The sequence below is a fragment of the Lipophrys pholis genome (genome assembly GCF_963383615.2).
Source record: "Lipophrys pholis genome assembly, chromosome: 8".
NCBI classification, from domain to species: Eukaryota; Metazoa; Chordata; class Actinopteri; order Blenniiformes; family Blenniidae; genus Lipophrys; species Lipophrys pholis.
This window is the reverse complement of record NC_137630.1, coordinates 14,006,365-14,033,664: the sequence shown is the minus strand read 5'-3', so window position 1 is coordinate 14,033,664 and position 27,300 is coordinate 14,006,365. Positions and strand designations below refer to the sequence as shown.

Below are 27,300 nucleotides of genomic sequence, written 5' to 3'. Positions count from 1 at the left end.
TGTATAAAGGTCTAATCGCTTAGCAACCATGTACTCACTCTGAGAATAATTAGTACGACTGTTTTGAGGTTCGTAACCATCCATATGACTTTCTCCAGTTTGTTTCACATCCATATGTTATCGACTCTTTTATTAACAACAGGTAGATGCAGGAAAAGTTATTTTTTTACCTCGCTGACATGTTTCGGCTGCATCCTCCAGAGACCACCGGACGGCGGGAGGCGTAGCCGGCCAGACAGAGTCTGACAGATCTGTCAGGCTGGTCACCTGGTAAAGACCGACACGTCATCACGTGTCAGATGACGCTCTGAGGAAGGCTGCAGTCGCAGCCGAAACGTGTCAGCAAGGTTAAAAAAAACAAAAACATTTTCTGAATCTACCTGTTGTTAAAAAAAAAAAAAAAAAAAAAAAAAAAAAAGAGTCCATACCATATGTATTTAGAATGACAAAATGAACACAAATCAACTGATTCACATCAAGTTTTTGAACATGGAGAACATGCAAACTCCATGCAGAAAGGCCAAACCATGACTCCAACCCACGACGAATTCAAAGGATTCTTTCAGTTGGTTTAGGCTAATTAAATGACTTATTTAGACTTCAAATCATGTTTGTATAATAAAATGTTGTTTTTGTTTGTGCTGAAGGTACAAGCCCCTTTCTGGAGAAACTCATGATTGAACATTAATGCGACATGGCAGAGTATAAATAAAATTATCTTTTTTCAAAAAAACGTCGTCCTTGTACTCCAGTGTGAGGGCTGTGATGATTTCTTTGACCTCAAACACAACGGCAAGCTTCAGGGAGTCATCCAGGAAATCGGTTTTCTCAGGCGAGAGTAAATCCAAGTTGAATCGCACGACAGTCTGCATTTGAAAGATGCCAGAAGCGAAACTTTTACCTCATGGTATTCCTCCGGTGTGTTGAGAGTCGGTCATAGAACAAGCTGTGCAGAACTCATTTTAAGACTTTATTGCTCCACATATGCAATGAAGGCAATCTCAGATAAGAGTAGTTCAGGAATAAAGAGGGACATTAGAAAAGACACAAGGACGAGAGAGTAAACTCCAATTATAAACCCAGCTCAGTGTTTTGTTTTTGTTTTTCAGGATAAATAAATAAAAGTTAAAAAATAAATAGACCATTAAATACAGTATAAAACAACAGTCAAAAAAAGGAAGGATTTGGCAGAGGAGGGAAGTTTTCTCAGATGAAGGATCTTTTTTTTCCTTTTTTGTTTTTTTAAAAAGAGCTAAAGTAGGAGCCGTAGCGTTGGACAGTGATGAGAGAAATTAGAAAAATAAACAGTTTTGGCATTATAGTATAATGATGAAAAATTACGAAATGTACAAAAACTAACTTTAACCAATAAACCAGAGTAATAACAAAAATAAACGAAAGAAAAATCCCTTTTTCCAAAGATGGATCTATCTGCTACAAAATAATCAGACACATTTGAGAATACAGTAAAAATTCAAGTAAAAGAAGGTGTACACAAGTACTCATCAGTAACACAATGATTTGCAGTCATCAATTAAGAGCATCGGGGGGGGGGGGACTGTCCACTACACGCTACTCAGTACAGAGGAGAGCCGCCTCATCTACACACACGGAGGTGAATTCTCACTAATAATCCACAAAGAGGCCCTTTTTTTTAATGTATTTAAACGTCTGCAAAGAGTCAAAGTGTTTAGCTTCATCCTGTCAACGTGTTACTCAAACCAGCACAGTTGTGAGTGGATGTTTGTAAAGATTTCACAAAGCTGATTGAAAGCACTAATCAAATTATTATTTAGCATGAAATCATCTCGATCACAACAGCTCATCAATAAATTCTTTTTATAAATTCATTTTCTTCTCCACTGGGATGTAGCTTTTTTTGTTTTGTTTTGTTTTTTTAAACTTCCCTCTTCATTGCCGGAACCCTACAAACAGAAGTATTGCAGTCTGAATGAAAGTCATTAGAAAGAGAAAAACAGTTCAAGATTTTGAGTGTAAATGCCCCCTTTTGTTTTGCAATCGCGAAAAAGAAAATCAAGACCATGTGATTCTTGATTCAAGTGCTACATCATAAGTTCTCATCCCCAAATGTTTTTGGTAACCACCCAAATACAATCAAGGAAAGAAATGTGACTCTGTACACGCCGAGTACCTTATACATGTCCTCTCTATTTCATTATGAACACCACTTAGAAGGATTATAGCTTAATTTCTACACAGGGCCGGCAGGAGGCCGTAACAACACCTGCTCCATCTGTGTTGACGCACCCGAGCGACACCCGTCCCTTCGGGCCAGCTCAAGCTCACTCCGGCCGCCCTCTTGGCGCTCCGTTCTCATTTCTACCGGGAAATGGAGCAAAGTGCCAATTAGAGAGAGATTCAGTGACATCAGCGGCAACCACAAGCTGAATTCCACTTCTCCCATGTTATCCCGCTCACTGTGCTTCCTATTGTTTGTTAGGGTGCAACTTCGTGAAGCTGAAGCTTTTCCCAGCACTGGACTGATTAATGAAGTGTTTTTTTTCTTCTTCTTCTTTTTTTTTTTTTTCAAATATAGGAATGGAAAATAAAAATCTAAATGCACGAGCAATAAAGTGTATCCGTACAGATGACACGAGTAACACAAAACAGATATTTTACTATACAGAGTCTACTTGATACATCTATTGTTGTGTATTTGCTCCATTCCCTGCGGATAAGATGAGGAAATCAAAAATGTACAGTGAGGCAGTCCGATTCGGTCGGACAGAAGAGTTGGCACAGTTCTCTCGGTTCCGTTTGTTCCAGAGCTGTCCCTGCGGCATCGCTCCAGCTCAGCTTCAAATCCAAAAAGGGCTGCATGCTTCGGTGTCCAAGTTACACTCCTCTTCATTGCGAAGATCACACCGCAAACACGCTCAGGGTGCTGGTCTGGTCCTTCAAACCCAAGATGCTGTAGGCAATTCTTTTCAAATGGCCGGGCAGCCTCACCCCGATGTTCTTAATGTCCCTGTGAACGAGAAACATGACGGCGTGTAAAAGACGAGCGGCACTTTGGCCCCATTCCAACTCTTTTCACACACATCCCTCCTGCCTCTCCTTGCAGTAATCTCTGACTCATCCGGGGTGACGGAGCCTTGAGCCCAAGCCTTTCTGGCTGGAACCAGTCGGGCTGCAGTTCAGGTGGGGAGCCTTCCAAGCTTGAAATCTGCCAGCGTTTCAATTAATCTCGGGACTTTAAAAAGAGCGGGGCTTCGCTCCCTCACAAGCACATGGCGCAAACCTGCAGAAAGCCCCACTGCACACCAGTCCAACGTCAAAGCCTTAATTACAGCCTTAATTGCTTAACGAGGATTCTCCCCATTGACCATGAATCACTCATCTGGCGAGCAGAAGCTGCGTCGTAAATAACTGCTGGTTTGCCCAGAGTGCTACCAGATGCCCCGAGATGGAAACATGGGGCCATGAAATCACACCATGCTGGATGACAAACACTTCAAAAGGGCTCGTCTAGGCATTTCAGTCTGCCCATCTTCTGAAGATGAACGCTGACTGACATACGTGTACCCTGGCAGACGTGGCTCTGCTTTAGCTGGTCATGTGGTTAGAGAGTACTCTGGCCCTCATTATTGCCCCTAAGCAATCATATATTATGTGCTTCACTGAAGCTTTTCCCCCCCAAAAGGCCGAGGTTCATTTCATTAAATTGTCCCTTTAGTGCTCACACGCACATCTGGGAGGACCTAATAGCTTTAAACTACCTCGCGATAAGGTCAGGGGGTACATTCTGACCTCACCTCTTCAATCTTTCTTGAAATCCAAATAAAGCTTTGAATCGCATCCATCTATTTCAGCTCCTTAATCCCCTCGAGTTGCTCCTGCTCCACAGACTATTCTCTCCTCCTCCTCCTCCTCCTCCTCCTCCTCCTCCGGCGCTCCTTTAATGTACGAGAAGCCACAAAGGGCCTTTGCCCCAAACTGGCAGGAGTGGTGGTTTTCGGGGCGCAGGCCAAAGTGCTGCCTGGGGCAGCGCGAGTGAGTGGGTGCAGGGAGGGATGAGAGGAAGAATAAAGAGGCGGCAGAGAAGAATAAGAGCTGCAGCAACCAAAAAGCCACCGCCAGCCTGCCACAAATGAGCCCACTCCTGCTCCCCTTCCTCCCATTACATTTTCCGTCTCAAACATTTCTCAACTTGTTCCTGAGGTCAGAGATTATGTGTGCAAACTCTTCTGAAGGCTGTTAAATAGTAACATTTATAGAAACACAAATACATAAACTACCAGAGGAACGACCATCGCAGGCTACATTTTGGCAGGGAAAACATCCTCATGCAGTAAAATTTATGGTACAATTTGACTACAAAATGTGCATATTCTTTGCCAAGAACATCAAGCCGGATGAAGTAAATAATGTTTTATTGAGCTGAAGCCACGCCCCACTCACTCGTTCTTCATCTGCAGGACCTGGTCCATGCTGACGATCCCAGCGCAGGTGAAGTTCTCGCTGTACTGGCTCATCTTGATGGACTCCAGCCACTCGGACACCGACCTGAAGGGGGAACCATCCGAGCCACTGGTGCTGGGCAAGCGGATGGATACGCTGGCGGAGGAAAGCAGATCCAAGTGATAATGATCAGCAGGCTTTCCCACAACAAAGGCAGAGGACCGAGGACTGTAATTACTGCGCAGGAAACTAGTTGGTGATAAAAACCAGTTGGAGGAGTCGGGGCGAGAGCCGATTAAGATCCGAGCAAGACAGCCTTTTGTCCTTTCGGCTTTTAATGCTCGCTCACAAAAGGGAGTTTATGCATTCATGCAAGGAATCACACACACACATACACAGAGCTTTAGTGGCTGAGTTCTCACACTGTAGGTCTTCCTAAAGCTTTGAATGTTTGCTCTCATTTGACCCTCATCGTTGTGCATTTTTTATAAATTAGATTTAAAGGGGGAAGCTGATTGCAGAACTGTTTTGAAGCCAAACTGTAGTCAGCCAGCCAAGTCCACCATGAGAATCAGAGTGAAATCTCAAAACATTAGAGGCAACTTTTTTGAGTAGAGGGAGAGAAGCCCAAGTTACCACAGACGTTCTTCCGTTGTTTGTCCTTTCTGTCTCAACTATTAACTCTCATAGGAAGGCAAAGAAGCAAATAAATACAACCAATCATTCTTAAAAAGTTGAATTTATTGAGGGCAAGTCGCAAATTTCCTGAAGAAAACTACTTTTGTTTACATGGTGGCCGTAAATATTGATTTTACATGGTTAGGTTTTCATTCCAGAGGTCTAATAAGTTTATTTTGACTGCCAACACTGCACTATTTTCTTTCTTTATTTGGGAGTTTTCTCATGACAAGTCTTTAGACATGTTACAGTCGCATATTAAAGTGGTGAAGCCACAATCCTTCGCTTTTGTGCGCCTTGCTTGGGTTGAAGTCTACTTCTCCGATTGCAAGGCAGAATATGTTTGCCATTAAAAAATTACTGCTCCTTGTTTCTCTTTGTCGTTTTTGGAAGTTCCCCTTCTGAGAAGTGACCATGTGACTTTGAGTGCCTACTATCTGGGTTTTATGCCACATAAGCAGATAAAATCAACCAGAAGGGAAAGGAAAGGAAAGGAGCCCGAACAGAGAGAACAGCAGTCAGTCTAAATAAAAACAGCATGTACATTAACTTTGCTGGTTTATGAGGTTGTTTCGGGGAATGGCTGCTGCTGCTGGTGACAGCTACTGTAGGGTCAGCACTGGAAAAACATGCATTATGAGCTCTTCGAGTGGTATGTAAATAAACCTTACCGTGGGTCAAAGTCTGCTATGGTCTTCAGGGAGTCTGGGCTTCGCAGCAGCTTGTCCAGCAGGCTGACGATGTCTCCGAATCGCGGCCTTTTGGAGCGGTCCTGAAGCCAGCACTGCAGCATCAGCTGGTAGACTGCTGAAGGACAGTCCATAGGGGCGGGCAGCCTGAACGCCTCATTGATGGCTTTCATCACCTGCAAGTGGATTATCAAGTGACTAATCTGAATGGTTCCCATCAAATTAGTGGGGATGTCTGGATTTAGGTTAACGTTCAAATGCCTCTAAAGAAAAAAAACAAGGTCTTACCTCATGGTTGCTCATGTCCCAGTAAGGTCTTTCACCAAAAGCCATGACCTCCCACATGACGATGCCAAAACTCCACACATCACTGGCTGAGGTGAATTTTCTGTACGCTATTGCCTCAGGAGCCGTCCATCGGATGGGAATCTTACCTCCCTGTTCAGTGACAACGGAGACAGATATGTAACCCCTCCTGCTCCTCAAGAGGTGAATCTCACCATTTAAAGCCTTCAGGAACCAAAAAAGAACTACTCACACTTGTGGTGTATGTCCCCTCAGGATCGTCCTCCAGCACCCGGGACAGGCCAAAGTCGGACACTTTACACTCCAGGGTGTTGTTGACCAGGATGTTGCGAGCTGCTAGGTCGCGGTGCACATAGTTCATGTCGGAGAGGTATTTCATGCCTGCAGCGATGCCACGCAGCATGCCCACCAGCTGGAAAGAAGAAAACTCGCCATCGTGGTCCTGGAAGGAGAAAGACATGTTCCAGTTTTGTGATCAAGAGCCATCAAGGGCTTGTTCTTCACACTCACACACAAGTATAAAAATACACTATTTAAACAAAACAGGGTTCTAATCTACCTAAAGATGAAATATCTAAAACTAATAGCATTTGGGAGGATCCAAAGTTCAGCATTTAAGAGTAGATAATCTGCAAGAAAGAGCACAGGGTTCATTGGGGTTGCGCTAAATCTCATAATCATAGGCATGTTTTGGGATTTGTGTAATAGGAGAAAAGCAACCAGAGTGCCATCTTGCATTCTCTGTTAGAGCACTTGTACTTTGGGGCATTGCTAATATGAGGGCAGATTTGCCAAGTAGAAAAGGAAAATGAAGGCTTTTCTGTAGAGAAAACAGGCTGCAGCAAAACTGTGACAATGTTGAAGTTTAGTCTGAAGTGAAGAAAATACACAATATGATCTCCTCTTCTAATTCTGTCCACATGTTGGAATCATACTTAAGCCAAAGAAGCGAAGCGACTGCTGCCACGTGCATGAATTTGTCTTGACATGCTTTGGAAAGTCACATGAATCTTGCCTCAGGTGTTTACTAAACTCAGAGGAGCGACTGGGAAAGCTGCAAACAGCAAAGAACTTCAGCTTCACCTAAAGTTTTGACAAAATCAAAGTAAGCCACCTCCCTGTGCCCAACCTTAACAAGTTAACTGCCGATGACTTAAAATCTAGTTTTAGTTGAGCAATAGCATCATCGCTTTGTGGCACCTCGTGGTATCAATGCCCCGCCAATGAACAAAACAGTTTTTGAGAACAAAAAAAACCAAACTGTCACATTTAGTTTTGATTATATATTTAACAGGGGCAGAACCTGAGATCATGAGATTGCTTGTGGGATTAAATGTGTATCAGGCTTTTCTCCAAATGATTTGTTGTTTGTCGGCAAACAGAAGACTTGAGCCGAGTTTGACTTACTTTTAGATATCGATCCAGTGCTCCATTTTCCATGTACTCGGTTACGATCATTGGATGTTTAACTGAAAACAACACAAACAACAAATTAGTCACCCAAAATGACCTCGAAACATAAAGATACTGAGAATTTCTTTAAAATGGGCGAGTCAAACTCACAGAAATCCTTACATTTGGTGACAACCCCCTCGAGACGGATGATGTTCTGGTGGGTGAACTGCCCCATGATGGAGGCCTCGCTCAAAAAGTCCTGCCTCTGTTTCTCCAAGTAGCCGGGCTTCAGCGTCTTGATAGCCACGGCCACCTCCTTCCTCCCAGGGGCCTTCATAATACCGCGGTACACCTCGCCAAACTCTCCTGCAGGGAAGCAACATCACGGAAATGGCTGAGTTTGCAAAACGTATCAAACGAACAGGCTTTTGATAAAGTTGTTTTTAGTTTGTAGCCGCAGGGGTTGGCTGAAGAACACACTGATAATAAGGAAGTCTCTGCGGCTGTTTTGCCTGCGGCGCCCTCATAGAGGTGTGTCCTGGCTCTGTGATGTGCGAGAAGCTGCGTTGTGTAATTGGTGAGATGGCCTGTGGTGCAGGAGCATGGGAATCAGCTGTCACATGGGGCAATAAGGGGGGTACGCATGGTCGTGGGAACTCAGGGGTTGATAAAGACCCTCGGTTCAAAGGGTAAAGGTGATCGCACTTGAATCAACGTAACACCGATGAAAAAAATCGAGACGGTGCCTGGGAAGGTGTTCAGGTACCTTTTATGATAAACTGCAACGCTTTTTCTTTGCGTAATAGATCATGTCAGCACGAGCCAAAACACAAAGGTCCCGCAGCCAAGAGTTGCCACACAACAAAAAGTGTCTCAACTTGTTGTGTGAGAACTCAGCCAGATAGATGTTAATCTCACTAAAGTAACCACTGTCAGGCAGCCTGCTAAGCTGTGGAAACAGGACAGTATAAACAGCAAATTTGAGGATTGGAAAAATCTTTCAACATCTCGATGTTAATCCTCACAGTGGATTGTCTCAGCGGGTTCCGTCACTCACCAGCTCCGATGACTTTTTGTTTGGTTATGTGGCTGGGCTGGATTTCAGTGGCAAACTTCAAGACGGCTACGTTGGGGTCCTCATACGTGTGTGGGTCCACGTATGTCTTCAGGGGCTTCAATTGCTCTGTGAGTCAACAAAGGGAAAAAAAACGAGTGTCAACAAGTGATGAAAACACCCCGAACAAAGCGAGACAGACAGATTAGTGATTTTTTTTTTTCCCTACCTGGGCTAGAGAAGTAGGTGTCCTCTGCTCCTTGTCTGGTGTGAGAGTTTCTCTTCCTGAATAACAACACGAAACTGCAAATTAATATCCCACTTTGAAAGAGTGAATGGACTTGTGTCGCTATATCATTCGCCTGCTTTAAGCTCAATAGCACATAGGAACCGTTGTAGCCATTTTCCTGGATGTTCTCAGGCTTTTCAAAGGATCTCAACACTGGTGCAACATGTCCATTCAGAAAGAAGCGGTGCTTTGATAAAGGCTGACGATAGACTGTGTTTGCAGTGCTGATTTAAAGACTGAAAGACAGACAAGCAAGCCGGAGGGCGGTGGAAAGGAGGGGGCTCAATCTGCTACAGTACAGGCACAGGTCATCTTTACAAAGTGCCTGCAGCCTGGTAGAGAAAGAACCAAGCGCCTCTTATCGCCGACAATGTGCCACTCTGGGCTAATTTTCTTTCAAAGGCCCCAACACTCACTAGAATATAACCATTGAGCAATGACAAGGCACATTCAACACAAATTCCTCCCTCGTGGGTGCTGGGACACAGATCCAGATAAAGAGAAAGTTGGCGAAAGGAAGAGAGACAGGGAGAGGTGAGGACAGAGTGAATGCAAAGGCCATCTGGAGGCCCCATAAAGGAAAGGCAGAAGAATGACAGAGGAAGCCAGCGAAGCGGGGTGTATTCTGACCGATTAACAGCACAGAAACACGGGGAGGGCAGCAGAGCAGGGCCGCTTACTGACCGTCTGTGCAGGAACAGGACGACAACCACGATAAACAACATGACTGCTCCTCCAACTGCTGCACCGAAGATCACTGCTGTGTTGTTATGAGAAAGGTGTCCTGGGAGAAGAAAAACAAACCCATGAGAGAAATCGAGATCCCCCAACAAAGAAAGAGAAATTTTCACAAAAATGAGTGAGCTCACGTACCTTCAGACAAGGTCTCGTACTGTTCCTCTATACTGGAGCCCCCAGGGCCGCCATCAGAGCCGAGGGCCTGCACCCTGAACAGATAGGCTGTACCAGGGGCCAGTTCAGTAATCTGCACAGAACTCTTCTCAAGTATGAGCACAGTGTAGGTGGTCACATCCAGGTTATCATCCTGACGGGGCAGAGAAGGAAGATTAGTCAAATACAGCTAAAAGTGTTCATTCATACTGCGACAGTGCACAGCTCAGTTTGAGAGAAATACTGAAAAAATAAATAACGACTTGAAAGTCGGAAACAAACACGAAAAACGAGTAAAACACACCAGTTAAACACACATGAGGCCCAATATCCTGACTCATGTTTCTGTTTAAAGATGAGGAATGATGATCTGAGTGAAGTATATCTGGGCAATTTATTTAAATTGCATGTGTCGCAAATTAATTTTCATAATAACAAATTCCATACTGGCAAATAATAATAATAAGAAGAACTTTTACTTATAGCACATTTCAAAAGCAAGGTTCTAATGTGCTTTAAAGTTACAAGACCATTACCACTCATTTCCAACGATTTCCAACCCGCAGTTGCCTAAATCGATCACACCAAAGTCAATACATTTACAAAAAAAACGGAAGTTTTACCAGTCAAACTGTTTGTGTTTTGCTAACTGATATCATCTTTGGAAACCTGCTGCATGGGTTTCTGGGAAATCAAGGATGGCATTGCGGCAGCTCAAGCAAATATGTCAATATTTGACCGATTCAGCCCGGAAAAAAAGCCAGAGTTTCTCTAAGAAAGAGTATTCAAGCCACGAGAATGGTCTTAAATGTTGTGAAAATGATCGTCGACTTTTTTTCCCGTGCGAAGTGAGATCTCGCAAGATCGAGTGTCCAAACGGGACCTTGTGACACAATGTGTCGGGAAACTTTGGGAGTTTTCGCGACCGCTAAGATGTCAACAAACCCATGGATGAGTAAATAATTCATCAAGCAGCTGTTAAAATAAAGTCAATCTAAGATTATAAATTCACTTAGAATTTTCTTGATTTCACAAAGACGATTGACCCACCTTCTTCCGGTAGGTCAGCTCATAGCGGGTTGGGCGGGCTTGGAGACGTGGCCGAGGAGATACGTCCCAGGACAGGGACAAGCTGGTGGGGCTCTTTTCAACCAGTCTCATCGAGGTGATTTTGGGGGGATCTGAGGATGCAATGCAGAGAATACTTCAGTATTTCCGTGATGCGACAAGCTATTAGAAAAAAGAAAAAAAAAGTGAGAAATGTTTCCACACTCGGGCAAAAATGTCGCAGTTCATCTCTCGCCTGCAGCACGATTCAACTTGCAGAGCTGTCACTAGCTCACAGATAACATCTGTCATTACTAGAGAACAGATACTATCATAACACCGCCTCCGTATCAGCGCCACTCACCTGTGTGGTGCAGAGATGTAGTCAGAGCACTGGTGGATGGTGGCTTGTGAGCTCGTGGCGATGCCTGAACAGCAAACTCCGACACGCCGCTGTGCGCCTCCACGACGAAGGTGTAGTTGAGGTGAGCGTCGAGCTCACTCACCATCACCCTTGTAAGAGTCAGGCCCATGCTGGCTGGCTCGTAGCGGATTTTCTCACCGCAGGTCTGGCACACAATGCCCTCGCACCGGTGGCATTTGACACTGTAGGTGATGTCACTTCGACCCCCGGTATCGTCCGGCGGTCTCCAGGACAGGAGGAGCTTTCCGGCAGAGAGCTGGGTGGTGGTGGCCGCAAGATCTTGAGGGGCTGTGGGGAGGCCTGATGAAGTGAGATTTGAAAAGGGAATGATTAAAAATCACAAGACGCCTGATTTTGGTGTGACAGAAAATCTCAGAGAAGTCGGTCGCCAAATCTGCAACAGATTCATAGCATTTCCTGCATGAGAAATAAACACACAAGTCCACGCAATAATGTTGTCTGCAAGGAAACACTCATGCGCATCTGTCTCTTCCATCCAACCATGTTTTACACCACTTTCTCCAACCAATCACACTCGCATTAACATCAATGAGCAATTTAGGGTTGCTGATCAACCTCAAATGCATGTTTTTGGACTGTGAGAGAAAACCCAAGCACCCGCAAGGAACTCATGCAAACTCCACACAGACCTGCCAAGAACCCCGGGCTCAAACTGAGGAAGGTTATCCTGCAGCTCCCTTTCACAGCTTTCACAGAATAAATATTAGGAAAGTAATTCCACACCTGACATAGTCAAATATTATGAAGGCACAAATCTCACCTGAGCAGGGACCTGTCATGGGGTCCGTTGGGGCCCGGTAGAAGCCGTCCATGCAGGGACAGAACGAAGCCCCAGCTTCCAGGCCCTGGGTGTTTGTGGGACACGACTCACACTTGCCAGGAGATGCTGCGGCTTTGAAGAAACCCGGTTGACATTCTGCAAACACAAAAAGATATTTGCATGAGCAGTCTAACCTAAGGCAGCATCCTAAATGACACACAGCAAAGGCAGTTTCTCCAGATCATTCAAGCCTCTCTGAAAAAACCAGCAAGGCTGCGAACGTTCGACCTTTCTGGAAACGTAGCAGCATTAAGTGGACATGCTACTGCGTTAAGGTTAAAGGTCACATTTGGTTGAGTGATAGAGATACAAGAGGGAAAGCATAGACTCTGCAAAGTGTTGACTCTGCTCATTAAAACTCTGCTGGCTCCAACTAAGAGGCTGCTCACATGAACCAACCCAGCCCTGCTACAAAAACGCAGAGTCCCTGCCTTGCCGGCACTCCTGCTCTTTACTTTTTAACCACCAACCCCCCTCTGCTGCCGCTGCTGCTTTCTTACCGTCTTTCTCTCAACAAACACAACCAGTTATCCCACATTCCACTAGGGCAAGTCAGTTTTCAGCACTTGGATATGAAAGAAATAAAGACAATAAAATTCTGCAAAGAGCCAAGAAACTTCTCAAACCCGCATCCTTTTGCACAAACAGTTGAATATATTTTTCCTTTTGGAGACCTACATGCAGACCTTTGAAACTGTATCGTCAAGATAAGATGACGCCTGATTTCACACATACAACTCAGAATAAAGGAACGCAGGTAGAGAGTCCAGCTGTGCGTAGCGGTGGTGAAATACGAACTTAATACGGTGTGAAATTTTGGAGAGGGCGCCCCATAAAGGAGAGTGAAAATGAGACGGCTCCCCCTTCAACCCTCCAAGAGCATTCCAACGGCTGCTGCTCATGTCCTCACACCATCGCACGCTCGTTTGTTCTCACACACACACACACACACACACACACACACACACACACACACACACACACACACACACACACACACACACACACACACACACACACACACACACACACACACACACACACACACACACACACACACACACACACACACACACACACACACACACACACACACACACACACACACACACACACACACACACACACACACACACACACACACACACCGACACCCATGTGCATGCACAAAACACACATACATGTATTCAAAGCACACCCGTGGACACATGGGTAAGTCTGACATCAGAGGAGGGATTATGTACACTGCCTGTCACCTGTTCATGTCCCTCTGCTGAGTCAATTCAGACACACAAGCACACACATATTCACGCGCACACACACACACACATCCTTTCCTGCAAGTTGTTTGCCCACAGTGTTTAAATAGCTACTGACAGATGTCATTAACCATTGACAGCTAAAATAAGAGAGAAAATTCAGGCCCAATGACAACTGAAGATAAAGAGTAATCCCTCCATCTTTTTTTTTTTTTTTTTTTTTCTTTTTCCATTTTAGGGTTTAAGGCAATCCAAGAGTAGGCTACACCCTGGAAAAGTCGCCAAGCCAGAGAGACAAACACAGATTCACACTTATGGGAAATTAACCTCAAATGAATGTTTTTGGACTGTGGGAAAAAACCCCAAACCCAGAAATGCACATTGATAACACGAAAACTCAGAAAAGTCCCCCCCAAAATGAACATGAGTGAAGTTCATCTGGAAGATGAAAGTGGCCACACACAGGATGGAGAGCTCACGGCTACAGCTCCATTTAAGTCATATCAAGGGGGATTTAGTCGCTTGACCACGAGTCTCACTTCAGCTCCGCTTGGCTTTATTCAACCGATGCGGTTGACCAAGTCTGGACACTGAGCTGCTGCGATGAGGTGTGTGTTAACTGAGCAGCAGGACAACATTGAGGGAAACAAAAACACACAGCAGGACAGGAATTCATAACTATGTCCAATAGGTTTCCACGTTGCTTAATCCTCCCCTCAGGAGAGCATCTCCTCTGTCCTGGCCAGCTGTTTCACTAACTACTGCTACTCATTAACGTAAATGAGGCGGCGGCGAGCGGCAGGGCAGAGGAGAGGTGGCAAAAGAACAGAAGGTCTGAGAAAGAAATGGGGGAATACTGTATCCTGCTGAGGACTGAAGATGGGGGGGGGGGGCAAACCCTTGCATTGAGAAGGGGTAACAGCTGCTGCCCAAAACCCTGATTCATACCCCTACCTCTCCTCCTCGTAATCCCCAAATTCCTTGCTCCCCTTCTTTCTCTCCTCCCAGTCGTCACTAAAAAGGCTCCCAGCTAACCCATTAACATTGCTATTCACCACTGACCAGCAGGCAAGGAGAATGCCATGCCATTCAAGTGTTAAAAGAAAAAACATACACACACACACACACAGAGGCACTGCAGATGGGAATAGCCGAAATGCCACATGGCAACTGAATAGAGGCGGACTAGCCTCTTTTTGGCGCTACAGTGCCGGCTGCACTGCATCGTGGTCAGGCTTGTGGAGATGATGGTCTTACACTGCGAGTTGCCTCTATAATCAAGATGCATTCCAGTGCACACCACCCAACAGGAGGCCTGAAGCACAACGCCTTCAGCGCAGCTCCAGTTGGAGCCCCGCTTATGAGAGGGTATGAGTTTGTGTATGTTTAACACATGTTATAGGCTTCATGCAGGAAACAACACATTCTTTCTTCAATTTTCATTGATGTTTCTTCTAATTTCATTTTCATTTTCTTCTCTTATGTAAGTCTGATTTTTTTTTTTTCCCTTTTCTTGGCCACTTCTACTAAGACAGAAAAGTCAACAAATTACATGGGAAACAACCGAAAACATTCATTTCAAGTTCTGGGAGCTTTAAAAGAAATAACATAAAAAGTTATTTTTGTGTTTTTGGTGATTAAAATGATAGGATTATTTTGGTAATGTGATAAAAATAAATTAATTTAAATTTTATTTCTAAGTCCACTGAACATGTTAAAAATTATATCTACTCTTGGATGAAGTAGTTCAGCGGCTTGTTCTTTGATGGTTCAGCCATCAGGGTGTGTTGTTTGAGATTACACAAGTTTAATTTACCATTACGGTTACCGATTGCTCTTCTGCTAACTTGGCATCTATAGCACCGCTAATGTTTTGTAAATGTAAAGATTTTTGGTTTCTCAGTAATCCTAAAACCAACTACGAAATAAGGTATTTCTTTCCTAACTATTTAAAGTGTTGGTCTTACAGATTCTCACTGGTGTCATCTCCCAGGTTTTTTCACACAACACCACAACTCTTCATTCTAAAAAGTGTTTGAGGGGTATTACACTCAAAACAGTGCGCCTTCAAATTTTGGATTTTTCTTCATCCAATAAAGCAGATTTGGTGTATCCGGAAGTCATTTCCTAAGTAAGAACAAAATTCAGGGAATGAAAACAGTTCATGACGGTTGGAACTAGATGACTCTCCGCTGAGCCTTCAACTGGAAGATTCCTCGATATGAGAGAAAGGTCCGGTAAAAGGAAGCTTCCTGGTTCCATGGAGAAGTCGGAGTCAGGGGGACTGAGGATTGTTTCTGGACACAACAGGAAGCCGGAAGCATGAGGCTGACGCAGCCTTCCTTCCGAAGGCAGCCAATCAAAGCATGAAAGTACAGAGGAGCGTGACCAAGAGAAGAACCAGTTAGAAGCTAACGGGGTCTTGAGACAGAATAATAACCAAATAGGAAGCCAAAATGTGTTGACCCAACATGAACATGGGGCACTTTACCCATGGGGGGGCTCCCGAGATGAATGATCTCAAACAAATGACTCTCAGCCTTTTCGGAGTTGAAACATTCGACAAACGCAGACCGGCCATTTTCCCTCCTTCTCCATGCTACAAAGCAAAGGATTGTTTGTCATTTGAGAGGCCCCGAGCGCCTTGAGTGGCTCTGTGTTTGTTTATTGAGAGCGAGTGCGGGGGCCTGTTACATTCTGGGAGCCCGAGTGGGTCGGGAGTGGAAGCCTCCGAGGGGCCCCCATGGTTTGTCAGCTGAAGTTAAGATGGATGAGATGGCGACAGTGATGAATGCACGGTCGGATAGATGGATGAATGGGTAACATGGTGGCTTGACAGCAGAAATTGCCCCACAAGACTGGAGGGGTAATGGGGAGGGGGCCTCACAATTGAGTCCGGCACTGGGGCTTTTAAAAGGCAGAAAGGTCATGTCTGCCTAAGGGCAGTTGTGAGTTAAACTGTGCATGGCTTACAGGGAGTCAGCGGCCAAGTAAAACAAACACATGCTCAAGCAATGAGGAGGAGGAAGAGGGAGAAAGGTTAAATTCAGAAGTATGGGCAGCACACACAAAAACATGTTGGAAATCCACTGGAGAAATAAATACACCCTTAGATCTTTATCAGGACAGCTCCTCCGATACATCTGGAGGTAAGCGAGTCCTTACTTTTTCTGCACCCTCATTGATTACAGGCCCCGTTTCCCTCCCTCTCTCCACGCCAGAGTGGGTCAGACCTGTAATTGCAATATGTCATGTCATTTTGTTTGTATGGAGGCTGACAACGTGTCATTAGCATTTTGTGAAACCTGGCTTGTGGTGGAACAATGGGGGTCTGTGATGGGGGAGGTGAGCGGGTAACATGAGCTCAGGGGTCACTGAGGTATTGAAGGGGAGGGCAGGGCAGAGGGCACTAAAGGTGTAGGAGCTGATGGAAGTGTGTGCATGTGAGTGGAGGTGGGGTAGCATTAGTCAAAAGGATTAGCTGACCAATAGAGCAGCTGTAAGGGTATTACATCTGTTTTACAATTGCACTCGGGCTTTCATCTGGGGTTGTTAACAAACACAATAAATTCCCTGATCCCCCTGTCCCCTCTCGCTCCCTCTGCTCGCTCACACTCACTGATAGGGGGAGGAACACAGGCAGTGACAACTGGAGCCAGAGAGGTATAAAAACATGTCTGACCAGTTCTAAAAGTTTTAAAGACACCATTCCTGTCTGACATGATCAGACGCAGCTTCAGCAGGATTCAGCAACATGTTCCATGTTTTGAAGTTTCCCCGTCACATCCCGACACCCAGGTGACAAACCCAACACCATCTTACACCATGACTCCAAGCCAACAGGCTGTCTGCTTCCTCGTCGGAGGAAATGGCTAAACGGGGACCAAATGCACCAATAAATAAAATGACTTATCAGGCAGGACAACAAAATGGAAAGCGGCTGAGCAAGGCCGCTACGTACTCAACGACAATGGAAAGCCCTGAGCCAATGGGACGGGGAGTCACAGAGGGATTAGGTGACCTCCGGCTTCCGCTCGTCCTGTTAGCAGCGACGGGCTGGTGGGTGGGTGGGAAGCAAGTTGTGTTTCGCTGCGAGTGTGGGGTGGGGTGGTGGGGATTGGACTGACACAGGGAGAGAGGAAAGTGCTGACCTCACACACCAGCAGGACAATACAATGTGCTTCACACTGCCGGCCACAACACACACACAGGCATGCCCACAGCCTGCAGGCTTCAGGAATGTCACCAAAAGGAAATCTATCCCAGCTTCCATACCACCATGACACAAAGAGAATAAGTACAGCTGAGGGCCAGGGTTTTTTTTAGGTAACCGAATGCAAATATTAAAAAATAAATTAGGGGACTTCAGCCACAATGAATTGGTTCAATTCAGCATAAACAAGGCAATCAGCGCACTAATTAAAAAAGATCTGAAAACGAGCCTGTGTAATAATAGTAGAAAGGTGCCATTTGAAGAGATGAACACACAAACACTGACACATTACTTCAAGTCTACAGAATGTTTTCTTCAGTGATTTTTTTTTTTTTGCTTTTTAATATTCAAGCCAATATTTCCCCTCAATTACACCACAAGCTGATCACTGCCAAAACATGAACACCTGGCAAGATCAGGTTTCTGATGCTTTCGAAGAAACAAAAATTAAAATTGTGTTGATTGCATGTCATTGCTTCTCAGTGTTCTGTTTACATGTTCTCGCCGTACCTCTGCGATTTTCTCAGGGCCCTTCGATTTTCACCCACAATCCAAAAGCATTAATGTCGGTTAGTTGCTGAGTCTAAAATCAACAGCAACTTTGTGTAGAGATCAGAAATATCAGAAAGGTTCACCATCAGTCATTACAGTTTGTTTTGGGTTTTTCTATTCTGACAAAGTGCAATTATCAGCCATCACACAGCTCACCCGTGAAAAGCCACGAGAGCACATTGTACTGCAATGCATACTGAAAAGTCGTAAGTCCCATCAAATCTCCTCTCTGTCACATTTCCTGTCATCTCATTTGCAATCACTGCCAGCGTACTGTTCGCTCCAGATACTGCCCGACAAGATGGTGCACAACGCCACTTTAAAGCACCTTCCCGAGTCCCCCCACCACCACCACCCATTATCCTCCCCAACCAACTCCCTCATCTTCAGCCCGTTAGGCAGACGTTATTTTGGCACGAGATCAGACAACTCCACAAATTGAAAGTAATCACAGCAGCCTTCAAGAGCCAAGAAAGAAAAGAAAAAAACCCCCAAAAAAACAGGAACTTACATCCTAGCTTTTGCATCCAAACGAGCAGCATTGTCCAATCAAATTGTGACCCAACAGCTTTTTGTTTTCTTTTCAACCCAGCTACAAGGACCCGTAGTGAAGAGCATTCGATAGAGCGGAAAATTTCAATGTGGGGATTATCCTGACGGGGTGAGATGATTCCATTATGTGAGTTCCACCTTAAATTCAACCAAAAGAAATCCCTCAGATCTGGAAGAGCGGCGCCATGTACACGTCTTTGTGCATTTGCAATCAGATAAGCTCAGATTGCACAAGACCTTGCTTATAAGAGATATAGAGCGTTTAAGAAATAACCAGTACGCTCCAGTTACAACCAGATTTAAAAGACAATTCATTTGCAATTAATTATTTGATCGGACGGTTTATTCCTACCTCCCATAAACAAATGAATTTTAAAAACAACAAATACTGATTCTTAATGTTTACATTTGACGTTCACCAAGTGTTTATGCTTTCACCACCATATGAAAAGAAGCCATGATTTTTGTGTACCACTCCAGCAAATTGCAGATTTTCGACCTCTATTTATCTTTACGAGTCACTTGTGGAGAAATGTATTTACCAGTTAGGAGACAAGATCTGTACACAGTCTACATGGTCCCATCAGGGCCGTGTGAAAGGGGATGTTTAAACTCCATCTGTGTCATATTCATGACCTGCACACAAGCCAATAATAACAGTCGGCCTCTGATTTCATGGACAACGTGGACACGACACACGAAGGGAAAACTTTTTGTTTGTCTGTGTGTTTGTTATAGTTGGGCCAGCTTTGTGCGACAGAATACGCCTCTGAGGCAAATTGCATGGAGCACTGTAAAACGACAATGAGAACAATGTGTTCAGATAAGACAGTATCAAATAAATACTGCATGAGAGGCGGAAAATTGAGGCTAAAATAGAGACTCCTCAGAGACCAAGAGGATGTGGGAGAAGAGGTGGAAGACGGCAAAAAAAAGACTTTACAAAGGCAGAATAGGCAGCAGAACCAGTAGTTACTTCACTTAAAGAAGACCAAACACACCCAAGTCAATTACTACCCTTACCAATCACTCACCACAGTGTGCAGTCACACTACATCTTAGTCACCAACTGTTTGTTGCATCAGCTGAGGATGAGTTTGGAGACGGGGACAGAGAAGGAAAGAGGGGGAGAGTGAAAATAGTTTACTGGAACCTCTTTGGCGAGACGCGTAATAACTTTACTGGAACACAGTGGACAGTTGTTCCGTTAAGACGCCATTTTCTCCAAGACAGCGACCAGAAACTGCCCTCAGCAGTCCAAACGCTCTGCATCACGCGTCCCTTTTTTTTTTCCCCCTCTCTCGGAGCTTTGTGCAAATCATGATGCAGGATTAGGCTCTGTTTGTCGAGGCTTTAGAGAGGCTGAAGAGGTGTGCAAGGGGGACGGCTCGGCACAAACCCGACGACTGCCCGCGACAGTTGGCAGCCCCTTTGAGGGGGTGACGTGTGGGAAGGCCAGTATGTTGTGCCAGGAAGGATTATGGGTAAGAAAAGGTGTGATCGGCAGCAGAAGAAAAGTGTGCAGCCATGAGTCACTAATGGAAATTGTTGGGGTTAAAAGCCACTTGGTTAATTGTGAAAATAGTTTTGCCAAAATTTTAAATAGGGCTTTATTTTGCGTAACACCCCGACATAAAGCGGATGCCAAGTAGAAACACATACTCAAAGGAGGCTTCCATTATGTAGTATTTATGGTTCAGAGTAGCATTTAATTCAAAGTCCATAAAACATGTAGGAATTAGGAAAATAGAACTGCCCCTCGTCAATCTTCTGATGAAACCGATTGTGTATAAATCCTGAAAGCAGCTTTTATTCTGTTAAATCCACCATATGATTAATGTTATATTTTGAGAGCCAACATAATTGTCCTTCACAGGAATCTGAAATGCTTTCACTAAAAACAAAAGCCCATTTTGGGCCTCGCTACTGCCGGCTGATATGATTTACAGCCACTTCATAAATGCTTTTGCATTTGCTTTTCTAAACAGCCCGGTGGGCTTCGTTTTATCTTTTAGGAGTTTGTTTGACCAATTCAGTGAGTCACCGCCAGCGCCAACGGCCACCGGGAGAAGAGAAGTGCACGGCACATACAGAAACCTCAACAGAGGTTGAAGAAACAGGGGGAGAAGAAACAGTTTGACAGACGAGTGATCCCTAAGCTGAAAATACTGCCACGGTGAGTGCTGATGAAGAGACAAGAGACGAAACCCAGATGAAGTCACAAATACTACTGCTTTAACAGGTCCTGTGGGGTCGAGGAGTCATAAAACTGAGTGAACACATCACAAAACTTGGAAACGCTCAACCTAAGTTTAAAAAAAAACAAAAAAAAAAACAGAGCACCACAATTGAAGTTTTGTGGTTTCTCCTCGAGCAGCACTCCATGCAGGAAAGAAGTACGGAGAATGATTAACTGCGTGTCTGTACTATATTCCGCTTAAATCCGTTGGAACCATTCATCTTGGCCGCACACGGCAACCCTGTGATTCATTTCCACCTTCATCTAAAACTGCTCTCGTTCATCTCAGACCTCTCATTTGACTTAGTATTTTGGGGGGGGTTCTTTGTTTAGCCATTTTTATGTGAGGGCTCGACCCGGAGCTGTGCTTTTCCCCTCCTGGGAATTCCACAGGTCTGGAGTAATGTTGGGAGGCTCCTCCTCAGCAAACTGATCAGGAATGCACCAACTGGGAGAGGAGAGAGGAGGTGGAAGGTGGAGGAGGTGGGCTCCACTGGCCTTGCCGTGAAAACACAGCGATTCATTGTTCTGCTACCTTTACATTCCACTCCTCACCTCTTTCTGTTTTACAAATCACACCCCTCCTCTAAACACAACCTCTCTCTCTCCTCTCTATGAATCTTCTCTCATTCCTTCCTGATTCTCCTCCTCCCTAATCTCCTTACCTGGCACTTTCCTGCAGCGAGAAACGACATACTGACAGAAAACTTCATCACTTTTATCGCTGTGTTGCCAATGGGACGGAAACTAAGTGGGAAAGCAAATCTACTGTGATCAGTCTTCATGTGTATTTAAAACCCTCTGCAAAGGCATGAGTGACTGGACACATTCAGACGTTTGTGTTTCAGGACATACATGTTTTGTAGGTAAAACCCCAAAAAAAGGAGTATAAATGAGGAACAGCACTCGGGGCCGACGAGCGTCTTCAGGTGTTTTGTCATGGAGCAAATCCCGACAGGCCCACGCACGTTCACACACACTGCTGCTGCATTCGCACACAACCCAAAGCCAAGGCTCAGGTGGAAATCTGTTCAAACCGAGGAGGGGAAGGAGCAGGATATGGATGCGGGGAGAGACAAGGGAACATGCGGTCGACATGCCCGTTCCCAGGAGGAGGGCCTCCGGTCCCTGTGATGCCTGCGATGTACAAAGTCAGCGAGGCTCAGGAGCTCCCTCGAGCCTCCTCCCCTTTCCTCCACATCAGCCTTAAAGATGCTAATCCATCACATTACAGTAGCCTCTCGCTTTCTTTGATCACTTTCAGTCTCTTTCACAGGCCTTCTCACAACAATAAAGGCCTTGTTCGCAGGACTTGAAACGCGAACGCACCACAACTTAAAAGTCAAAGGCCAGGGTTATGGTCAGACTATATAGCGCACTGGCACCAAGATAAGAGAAGAGATTATAATAAAAGAGCAGGAAATCACCTGACGCAACGCACTGTAACGTTGTGAAATATGCAGTGCTTGAGCAAGGTATGCATTAAAGCAAATGACATCAAATGTCACGAGTGAACACGATTATTCAGGTTTTGAAGCCAGCAGGTACAACTACAATCAGAAAGCTCTGATAACTTTCAAACTGAAGGTTTTTCTCCATGTCTAACTTTCAGACTTGATTACACAAACCGTAGAGCAATTTTTTTTTCGCAGACAGAGATAGAACTAGGAATCCTAGAATCATAACTTAAACAAGAAAGCACATTTCCTATTAGTGTAGGTATTGGTTCAAGGTCTGGGATGATGCCAAGACATGTACAAAAAGGTCTAAGCATTCCTTCCATTGCAGGAGAGCAGTGTCAGCCAGGGGGAGAATTCTTCTGAACAATGATAATAACACCCCAGATGAATAAATGCAGTCTACCACACAGTTCTGTTTAACGACATACAGCAATTAAAAAAAAAAAAAAAAAAGGTAAATTGTACATAATTCTAAATGCTTCCTTCAACATGCTCACTGGAACTGAATTCTAGTTTTCATCCCAGGATAGTGTGCTTAAGGGTAAAAAATACTTTTGAGTACTACTCAGCAGTGCAATCAGCATTCAGTGGAATAAGCCTTACCTTGGCATGTGTCGTCAACTTCTTCATAGCCGGGTTTGCACTGGCACTGTCCTACGGGTACCACCCACTCTCCATCCACAGTGCAGTAGATACGAGGCACCTCTTCACTGAGGGCATTTTCCACACACACCCCCTTCACTTCTCGGAGCGCCTGGTTCTCACCTCCAGCCACGGTCTCAGGAAACAGTGCAAGGCTCTTCACTGTGGCTGGGCATGTTTTGTAGTACACTCTAACGGACAGCAGAGCAACACAGGCTCCGATATCTTGAAAGGCCAAGTAGAAACCTTTCCGGGACAGGTTCTCCACCACTTTTGTCTTGGTGTTGATGCGCATATCATTTTTGTTGGTGATCTCATCTGGGGCTATTGTGGCTACTTTCTTGAACTGGCCCTTGCGGAAGGTCGTGCCCACGTCTGCGTCTGACTCGGATGTGAAAAGGTTGAAGGACTCCTTGCACGGCCTCGAGGCTCCATCAAATGAGTCGCAGTCACGAACAATAAACTGGAGCTCCACAAAAACCCGCGACGCTGACGGAAGCCGCTGGATGAAAGTGGTGCGGAGCCAGTTGTCTTGCTCAAGTTCCCCAACGTTGCAGACGGAGTAGGCATAGAACTGGGAGCCGTTCAGAGTCCTCTGTACAACCTCCCACTGGAACAGAAACACACAATTCAAAACTTTAGAGATGGAAACACTTACACACAGAGTCCCAACGCCCGTCAGGACTGCACAGTAAAAGGCGGCACCTTGCACTTCACATGAAGGCTTGGCCACTGAGATCAGAACCCGGACATAAAGAGTGTGTGTGGCAGGGGATCCCATGGCTCAACACATTGCTAATTAGTCCTGTTGAACATTTTCACTGCCCTTCAGAGCAATAACATATTTCTAGTACATGGAGAACACCAGTTTATGAGACTTCGCCACACAACAATACAAACCACAAGAATCTTTGCCTAAGAATGCATTTCTGACATTGCAGAGATACCAAATTATTTCCAATTCAGTCCCTCAAAGCCTGTTGTTGCCGCTGGCATCCTCTCCGAGTAACACTGCTGTTGCTGCATGCATACTAAATGCTGCCACAAACATGTCTGAAAGTGACAGCATGTTTTAACTTAACCTTGGCTCCCAAGAAACTACTGGCCCCCACGGGGGCAGGGGCTGTGGTTTGCTCTCTGCATGTAGCCGCCATGCTATTAATTAAAGGAATGTGCTTTGTTGGCTTAGTGTATGGCTAAACGTGATATGCAACACCAGAACCAACACTCCCATTAAACAGCTGGTGAGCTTCTTTTTTTTTTCCCTTTAATAATGGAGTATTTAAAAGTTAAAATATTAATCATCATAAAAAGGGGTAGTTACATGAGAAAATGTGCAATTTACAATGTTTCCAACAAACTTTGAAAAAGAGCAACACCTGAGACCTATTACTGGAAAAAAGTGAAACCAAAGTGTCAGCTGGATAGTTTAAAGCAGTGAAATCTCTTTGAGATAGCAGGGTGAGCCACCTTTAACAGCACGCCTGCACATGCCTTTGAGTCATCAGCACATGAAATGAGGCCATTTACAGTGCATCTGCATGAGCCTGACCGGTCAATTACTTTAAAACCACATTTGGGAGGGGGGCACACATGTCTCCAGCATACTGGCAAAGAGATAACCACAACATTTGGCTGCAATACTGCATTCTAAGCCCATTGCTAAATGTCAACATTCCCCCCCCCCCCCCCCCCCCCCCGAAGGTAGCTCTGACTGAACGTTTGCATCCTGAAACCCCTTCTCTCTGTGAAAAAAAAAAAAAAAGCCATACCACTAGCTGCAAACTTTAAAAGTTAATTGCTCTCCAACATACAATTCTGGAGTTGAAGCCCTGAAACCACAAAAAGCCACAAGTATTCCCAGTTCAGAGCTCGCAGCTATTCTGTCTGCAGGAGCTTTGGTGAAGCCCAGACATGCTCTGGAAGCAACTCCCGATAGAATCCCACGACTGCCTCTCATATCCAAGTGCCAGATTTGATAGAAACCCGACAAGTACACACAGACACACTCACACATCATCCAACCACACAAGTCAAATGGTCAAATATTTTTGCACCGGAGGCTCCTGGCTCAGGAGGGCCCTTCCTGCACTATTTCTCTCTGCTGATTTATCCTAAAGGCAAATTCCGATCGGAAACGTGGGAGCTGGAAAAGAAGCCAGAGGGATACTCACCCCGGGCTTGTCTCCCTGGTCTAAAGGCAATGTCAACCAGCCCAGTTCACCTCCTGTTGCCCTCATGTCCAAAAGCACCTCTGTAGAGACACAAGAAGAAAATTAGTAAACAAGGATGGAATAGACCTTAAACTCAAATGGAAATATTTATTTTAACATGGAAATTGAAGAAATAACGTGACTTCTGTTTGTCAGCAATTAAAAAAAATAAAATAATTTCAGTGTTCTTAATTCAACTTAACAAGAAAAACACATATCTGTTAGGCAAAAGTTCAACATTTGTGTTAGAGCAGACTCATGGGTTATTCATTTGTCACAGGTCAGCAAGCTGCAATACTCTTGACTTGCAGGAATGTTAAACAGTGGGTATAAAGGAAACTCCCTATATGTTTTTGGACACATTCAAAGAGGAAAAAACTTCAATAAGTAATTAAAAAAATAAAATAAAATAAATAAAGTTTGATGAACAAAATTCACTCCCAGCAGAATTCACCTGCTGTTGTTCAAAGTTGAGAAGAATAGACAAATATTCAACTTCAATGGTCACTTTAAATATTAAAAGAAATAACTAACAGAAAGGGAAAGTTACATTGTCAGTGTTTCAGTTACAGTTGGAGTTTTTAGCCGCTGTCACATGCGGGAGGAAAAAAGGTTTCCTGGTTTTAAAAGTTCCTTCAAGAAGATTCCCCGCATGGCACGCGTGCTTCCTCTCAAGGAGATTCACAAAGTTGTTCAAGTGAGCAGCTCGTGGAGGAAACCGCCTTCAAACTCACCTTCTTTGGTTTGCAGAGTGATAAATATGCCGTTGATCAGTACGTAGGAAAACAATAAAGGTCTGATTCCACCAAAGAACTCCATTTGGGAAACTTTTCGTGCCTGTGCGTCCTGCTCCTGGGCTCGTCCGGGACTCTGAGGTGAGAGCGCAGCTCCAGCAGCTCATTCACAAACGGCCCAGCGCGTCACGGCTCCGCCCGCTGGAATGTGTGTGTGTGTGTGTGTGTGTGTGTGTGTGTGTGTGTGTGTGTGTGTGTGTGTGTGTGTGTGTGTGTGTGTGTGTGTGTGTGTGCGTGTGTGTGTGTGCGTGCGCGCGTGCGTGCGTGTGCGCGCGCGCACTTTTTCCCTTTTTACTCACAAAGAAAAGTTACATTTACAAGCGTCACATGACAGGTACAACTCTGCGTATAAACTCAATAAACTTTAAAAACGCAGGATGGACGAGTGCCCGCAAACAATGCACATACTATTAACCAGCATTAGTCCACAAAATGTATGAAAGACTCTCTTAAAACTGTCATAATGGCACAATCATACAAACTGTCCAAAACATCAATGAGGAACTTTCAAAGATGTAGTTTAAGCACGCGCGCATCTTCTTTGGTAGGGAACTTGTGGCCTTGAGCCCAGTTCATGGCAGGACAAACACAGAGAGAAATTCATACCAGTGGGTTGTTTTGAGTCTCTAATAAACCTCAAATGAGTACTGGAGAAAAAAACTAACTTGCACATAGGGAACATGCAAACTCACACACAGAAAGGTCATAAACCCCAGAATGAAACCAGGAATATTTGGGAGTGCATGGTTCTAATATGTATAATACGACAAGAACAAAAAAAATATATTGGTGGTACTTCTATATAAACTGCAGTATTTGGAGATCCTATCATTAACATGAGAAACGTGTTCATGAGGAACATGAGCTGAAAGCTGGACTGATGTACATTTTATGTGAAAGACAGCGGATTATTTAGAGTAATGAAATGTCTGATATGCCTGTGGCTGCATGGTTTACTCTGTTGCAGCTTCTTCTCCAAAACACTTCGGACTGTGGCCTTCTCAGAATCTCCACCTCTCAACTACACATATATGATATATGAACACAGTAATGCAGTAGTTTTTAAATATTTGTTTACACTATGGTGGTGGAGGAACTGCCAGTTGTGGGGAAATACAATTTTTTCATTGCTTTTTGTAATGCTGTTTGTGCGCGTCTTTTATTTGTGCATGGAGAATACAAAAATGTAATGATTATTTTTAAATATCAATTTTCTTTTCAATATTTTAATATTACTTTGAACATAGCATTCAAACTAAAAAGAAAAAAGAAAAGAAAAAGTTTGCTGCCTTTGGTGTAAATTCTCCCGAGTGTGGGGGTGTCTGATGAAATACTCCAAA

General features: G+C 44.5%; 1 protein-coding gene across 2 annotated transcripts; it reads right to left on the bottom strand.

Annotated features, from left to right (window-relative positions):
* Positions 1 to 964: 964 nt before the first annotated feature.
* Positions 965 to 26,071, bottom strand: epha2b (eph receptor A2 b). 2 transcript variants are annotated; one of them, XM_080470556.1, is made up of 17 exons: positions 25,901 to 26,071; positions 25,128 to 25,207; positions 22,915 to 23,563; positions 11,977 to 12,132; positions 11,136 to 11,495; positions 10,775 to 10,905; positions 9,707 to 9,878; positions 9,518 to 9,617; positions 8,774 to 8,829; positions 8,548 to 8,673; positions 7,659 to 7,856; positions 7,503 to 7,564; positions 6,328 to 6,537; positions 6,078 to 6,227; positions 5,772 to 5,965; positions 4,423 to 4,578; positions 965 to 2,989 (listed from the first exon to the last, which is right to left on the bottom strand). In XM_080470556.1, exons 1-17 carry the CDS (start codon positions 25,983 to 25,985, stop codon positions 2,881 to 2,883), a joined length of 2,994 nt encoding a protein of 997 aa, XP_080326682.1. In that variant the 5' UTR covers positions 25,986 to 26,071; the 3' UTR covers positions 965 to 2,880. The 2 variants fall into 2 exon arrangements, with proteins under 2 accessions (XP_080326682.1, XP_080326683.1); XM_080470557.1 differs by having other exon boundaries at positions 7,671 to 7,856.
* Positions 26,072 to 27,300: the final 1,229 nt, after the last annotated feature.